The sequence below is a fragment of the Heptranchias perlo genome, chromosome 22 (assembly GCF_035084215.1).
Source record: "Heptranchias perlo isolate sHepPer1 chromosome 22, sHepPer1.hap1, whole genome shotgun sequence".
Taxonomy (NCBI): domain Eukaryota; kingdom Metazoa; phylum Chordata; class Chondrichthyes; order Hexanchiformes; family Hexanchidae; genus Heptranchias; species Heptranchias perlo.
This window is the reverse complement of record NC_090346.1, coordinates 42,055,014-42,061,171: the sequence shown is the minus strand read 5'-3', so window position 1 is coordinate 42,061,171 and position 6,158 is coordinate 42,055,014. Positions and strand designations below refer to the sequence as shown.

General features: G+C 42.4%; 1 protein-coding gene across 1 annotated transcript; it reads left to right on the top strand.

Annotated features, from left to right (window-relative positions):
• Positions 1 to 2,254: 2,254 nt before the first annotated feature.
• LOC137340704 (myeloid-associated differentiation marker homolog) lies at positions 2,255 to 4,087 on the top strand. The gene has a single exon (XM_068003381.1). It carries the CDS (start codon positions 2,374 to 2,376, stop codon positions 3,250 to 3,252), a length of 879 nt encoding a protein of 292 aa, XP_067859482.1. The 5' UTR covers positions 2,255 to 2,373; the 3' UTR covers positions 3,253 to 4,087.
• The last annotated feature ends 2,071 nt before the right edge of the window (positions 4,088 to 6,158 follow it).

Genomic DNA, 6,158 nt, shown 5'->3' with positions numbered 1-6,158 from the left:
TTTGTCCTGATATTTTCAGCACCATCTAAGGTGCTCTGGCAAGCTACATTTTTTTGTGGTGTGTAGATGCTTCACACTAAATAACTTGGTCACAAAACAGTTGGAAGTCAATAAAATATTGTACATTTGCAATTGCAATTGGCATTTGGCATATTGCAATTGCAATTGGTATACAGGTATATGGAACATGTTTCTGGGACACATTGGATACAATATTTAGATTACAGACAGATTCAACCAAATGACATGTATATCAAAGTTGTGAAGTGTATCCCGTCTGCCCGTGGATACGTTTTGTACCTGACAACATGTTTTCTGTGTACACAACAGGTCTATGTATTTTCTGCTGTTTTTATTAACCTGGGATTCCAATCTGGCTTTGAGTTGTGATCGATATCTAAAAGCTCTCATTAAACTCTTACTGGCCTTGAACGATAGACTCCTTTGGATTGTGATAAGGTTCTTTTAGCTTTTACTTCTTTTTCTAGTCGGCCCCAGCTGGCTGGTAGCTCTTCTGGCTCGTGGTTTCCATAAACGTGCAGTTCTAAAGCTCTCCTAGTCATCTGTAAATGTATGACCAATTAGCCCAGTTTAGTATCTGCTACCATCTCAAGATTAATCTCCCTTAGATCCCTACCTTAACATCTACCCTCGTAAATGCCTATTCATTCACTAACAGTGACCCCACCTGTCATTCATTACTGCTGCTGTTCCACCTACAAAGAAAAGTTGAACTGGACTCGTACTTAATGCATTTGGCAGAGGTGCTTTAAGCACCTGCAAAAGCCATGGCTGCTAACAAGTACTGCTTTCCAGGGCTTGACTAATATACCCTTTACAATTATATGTGCACCAAAATGAGTTTAATATGAGTACAACTCCTCTTCATGCTGGCATGATACTTTGGACTAAAGCGACCACTCAAAGAGATATTGGAGAGTATTGGCTGTCCCACGGTCTGAAATTGCACTTAAAATTATCCTGGACAGACACAATAGCCCAAAATTCACTGTATTGGCGACATATGCCATAAATTATACCGTTGAGCTCCCCGATCCTCCAGTGGCACATTTACACCACAGTTTGATGGAAAAACAATTAGAATACACCGTAGTCAGCATCGCAGGGGATTGGGAGCAGTGCAGCCAATGGCCAAAGTAAAATCCCATCATGATGTGACGCTACTCAGCCCTGTATGTGTTCAAAATACGTATTTGAAGGTTGAACTGATGGGCAGTAACAAACACGTTCCCCTCCAAGTTACACACCATCCTGACTTGAAAATATATCCCTGGGTCAAAATCCTGGAACTCCCTTCCTAACAGCAATAGGGGAGAACCTTCACCACACGGACTGCAGCGGTTCAAGAGGGCGGCTCACCACCACCTTCTCAAGGGCAATTAGGGATGGGCAATAAATGCTGGCCTCGCCAGTGATGCCCACATCCCATGAACCAATAAAAAAAAACTAACGACCATATTCACAACATATAGGATTAACAATCCCAATTACATACAAATAAAAGTCACTTTTGGATGGTAGTCTGAGGCTAGGAACCGGCAATCCACTCTCGCTAGTTATATATCACTTCTGTTGCTTCGCACTTTGCACCAGTGACTCCAGACATTGTCCTAATTGAATGGCAGAACAGGCTCGAGGGGCTGAATGGCCTACTCCTGTTCCTATCCGAGCAGAGAAATTAAACAAACCCACATCTGGAAAATTGTGTCTGTAAAAGCTAAGGTCTGTTGCACTTCTATGACGGTGGCCCTCACACTTTCGAATTTAGTTGCGCACGCGTACCAGATATAGAGCAGTACACTGTTACACATCTTTATTGAGCAGGAACTCACCACTGAGAAGGTTCACTTCTATAAATTAGACTCTGGTCTGTGAACTACTAGTTTCACTTCAAAGCTGGATCCACACCAGATTTTGATCTTACAATTGAAATTTTAGTTGGGAAATGACCTTGAAATTTTCTTTATATACCAACTCTCCTGCCAAAGGTTTTGTACAAGGATATTCTGAAAACTGTTAATGATGAACCATTTTTATGATAAGAACTGAAAGAGCAAAGAACTTCCTTAAAAACAAACACATTAACACAACAGCGAATGATGTACACAGGAAACTATTTTATGACACACACCTCCTTGTGTTATACCTGCCAACTGCGATAAGAAATAAACCACACCTTATAGTGGAACGGTTAACTTTCAGTGTTTTAATGAGACATAACTAATCTGGAAGAGTGTTTGAGCAGGAACGGGTCACACAGTAAGCTCAAGCACTGATAGGAGTGAAGACTACTGCAGACAGTATTATACACTAACTGTACAGTTTTGTAGAGTTTCACATTTGTTCAGCAAAATGCCTGTTCAACTGGATTACAGATCAATGACAGCTCCAGTAGGAATTGTGAGATTCCTTGAAATCTTTCTTTCGTGTACAGCATTCAGCCTGGTCGCCCATGTAGGACAATACTCCGGGACTTACGGAGGTTGGTGCATGTTTACTTGGTGTTTCTCATTCGCTGTTTCAGTTCTTATTATTGTGCTGGAACTGACGGCTCTTTATGTGAAAATTCCGATGTCCTGGGATGATTTCACTGCATCTTTTGCAATGCTCGCTACACTGATGAACTTAACTGCCTCGATTATTTACCCTACCATTTTCCTCACATCCAACAATCAACACGAAGCAAAAGACTATAAAATAGCTGCCACCGCAATGTCCTGCTTGTGCTTTGTTGCTTATGCGATTGAAGTTGGCCTAACACGAGCAAAGCCTGGCGAAATCAGTGGATTTTTAAAGACTATTCCTGGACTCCTGAAAGTGTTGGAAGCTTTTATCGCCTGTATTATCTTCGTACTTGTCGAAGGCTCATATTGGGCTTACAGTGGACGGCAATGGTGTATGGCAGTGTACTGCATATGCTTTATCATCACCTTTTTGATCATAATTTTAACAATTGCAAAGCTCATTGCGAGATTACCATTTCCATTTGAAAGATTTCTGACAGTCTACAACGTCCTGGCTGTCCTGATGTACATTAGTGCAGCAATCATCTGGCCAATCTTCTGCTTTAGTAAAGAATATGGCTCACCGACCAGACCATCCAGCTGTGAAAGAGGTCACTGCTTGTGGGACAATCAAGTTATAGCAACCGTTTTAACCTATGCAAATCTTATTGTATATATTGTGGATCTGGTTTATTCTGCAAGGTTAGTGTTTATTGCTCAGGCTTAAATGCTTCCAAGACCATATCCATTAGTGATAGAGAAGATACCTTGTTGGATAATCTGAATGTGCATTATATGCTGGATCTTTCCATTCTGCAAGCTAACAATGTTTCCTACTGGTTATTTCGATCAAAGCTGATTAAAAATAAATATTCTTTTCTACTCCCATGATTGCTCTCAACTGGTTTATACATAAGTAGGTAAGTCATACAGAAGGGAAGATCCCAAGTTTGATCTTCCAGTTTGTGTTTTTGGCTGATTGGTAGGGACACTATTGTCAGCCTGAGCATCCCAGGCTAGAGGGAAATCAACCAGGGTCCTGGCTCTTCACTACTATTCAGTGACACCTGCTAGAGGTGCGTGTGTATATAGACCCGGGGAAAAGACAAGAATTAAGGTTAGCTGTGCTGCCCCTGTGATTGAACAGCCTTTAATTGCCAAGATTCGCACATGAATAATGGGCCACTGGAAGGCAGCTAGTACTCATGCCACCATATTCCATAAAGTAATCAATGTGTTCAGGAGAGGAGGGAAGAAGATTTACAAGAGAGGAATAAAAGAAAACAAAGAACTGGATTTGAAGCAGTGTCTATTTTGTGCTATATTAAATCATTAATGCTTCTAGATGTTGGGATATTTGTAGAGAATGGGGGGATAACCAGGGTGCCCATTCCTGATTGCTCTCAAACTATACCTGTTGGAATTACGTGTGTGTGGATGTCAATTGAGCTCAGGATTAAGCTCATTAAAATTCTTCGAATACATCACTGAAAAAAAATCTAATTACTCGCAATAGATTCTAGAAGAGTTTTTTTTGTATGTTTGATATTTAGTAACACCAATTAAAGTACTGGCGGGTGTGGCAAAGATCTTTATTAATACTAATCTGGTAGACATTTAGAAAGAAAATGTTACCAACAAAAAACGTATTGTGTTTTATTTAACATAGAATCTACAGCACAGAAACAGGCCATTTGGCCCAACTGGTCTGTGCTGGTGTTTATGTTCCACACAAGCCTCCTCCCACTCTAATTTACCTCTTCCCACCCTGTCCCAATATTCCTCCATTCCCTCGCTCCTCATGTATGCATCAAACCTCCCTTTAAATATGTCAATGCTATCTGCTTCAACCACTCCATGTGGCTTCGAGTTCCACATTCTCACCACTATCTGTGAGAAGAAATTCCTCCGAAATTCTTTATTTGATCTGTTGGTGGCCATCTTATATTTGGACCCAACCACTAGTGGAAACAGTTTCTCCACATCCACCCTATCGAACCCCTTCGTAATTTCAAAGGCCACCTTTTAAAGGCCTCCTCTTAGTTGAAAGAGCCTCAACCTGCTCGATCTTTCCTGATAGTTGCATCCTCTCAATTCTTATACAATCTTTGTAAATCTCTTCTGCATTTTCTCCAGTGCTTCAATATTCTTTTTGTATTATGGAGACCAGTGGGTAAATTGTAACCCTCAGAGCAGGGGCGGGTGGGTAGTAAAAATATTCGGTTTTCAGGGCGGGGCAGCATCCCGGCTCCAACACGCCTGCTTCTGGATTTAACCCAGGCAGGTTTTTTTTATTCGTTCATGGGATGTGGGCGTCGTTGGCAAGGCCAGCATTTATTGCCCATCCCTAATTACCCTTCAGAAAGTGGTGGTGAGCCGCCTTCTTGAACCGCTGCAGTCCATGTGGTGAAGGTTCTCCCACAGTTCTCCTACCTGTTAGGTAGGGAGTTCCAGGATTTTGACCCAGCGACGATGAAGGAACGGCGATATATTTCCAATTGTAAACAATTTTACAGCACCAAGTTATAGTCCAGCAATTTTATTTGAAATTCACAAGCTTTCGGAGGCTTCCTCCTTCCTCAGGTGAATGCTGTGGAAATGAAATCCTCGAACCTCTCGCATTTATAAATCACAGAACAAAACCTGGTGATTACAGACATTCTTTCCAACTGCCCGTTGCCAAGGCAATCAGTGTGCAGACAGACAGGTGTTACCTACAAGGTCTCCGAATATACAAACCACCAAAAAAAAACAGAGATAGAGAGGCAGAAACATGGAAAAGACAGCAAATGACCCGTTATATTAAAGACAGATAACATTTGTTCGCTGGTGGGGTAACGTGTAGCGTGACATGAACCCAAGATCCCGGTTGAGGCCGTCCTCATGGGTGCGGAACTATATTTCCAAGTCGGGATGGTGTGTGACTTGGAGGGGAACGTGCAGGTGGTGTTGTTCCCATGCGCCTGCTGCTCTTGTCCTTCTAGGTGGTAGAGGTCAGGGGTTTGGGAGGTGCTGTCGAAGAAGCCTTGGCGAGTTGCTGCAGTGCATCCTGTAGTCGGTACACACTGCAGCCACGGTTCACCGGTGGTGAAGGGAGTGAATGTTTAGGGTGATGGATGGGGTGCCAATCAAGCGGGCTGCTTTGTCCTGTGGTGCAGGTTTGTCTGCGTGTGGAGAGAGCAGGAAGTCCCGCCCCCACTTAAATCCGGCACGTCAATACTTAAAAGGGCAATGTACCTCATTGAGATACTTGAGGTACTGAATATTTTGTGTATTGGAATAATAAAATGAATTTAACCCGCCTGATCCATGAGATGAGTGCCTTTATTGCACTGCTTTTGGGCCCAGAGGAGCAGGCCCAACAAGCTCACCTGGCCAACAGGATCCCCATGATTGGCCGACACCCCTCACCCCATGGTGGACCAAGTGTGGTCTAACCAAGGTCCGATATAAATTTAACATTACCTCCCTGCTTTTGTATTCTACTCTTCTAGAAACTAATCCCAGTACTTTATTTGCCCTCTTTATGGCCTTATCAACTTGTGTTGCTACTTTTAGTGATTTATGTATTTGTATTCCCAGATCTCTTTGCCCATTTAGTTATTTACTTTCCAAGCAATGTGCCCCCTTACT

What these genes read in the sequence shown, in the direction of transcription:
- LOC137340704 (XM_068003381.1), top strand. Translation starts at nt 2,374, where the DNA reads ATGCCTGTTCAACTGGATTACAGATCAATGACAGCTCCAGTAGGAATT.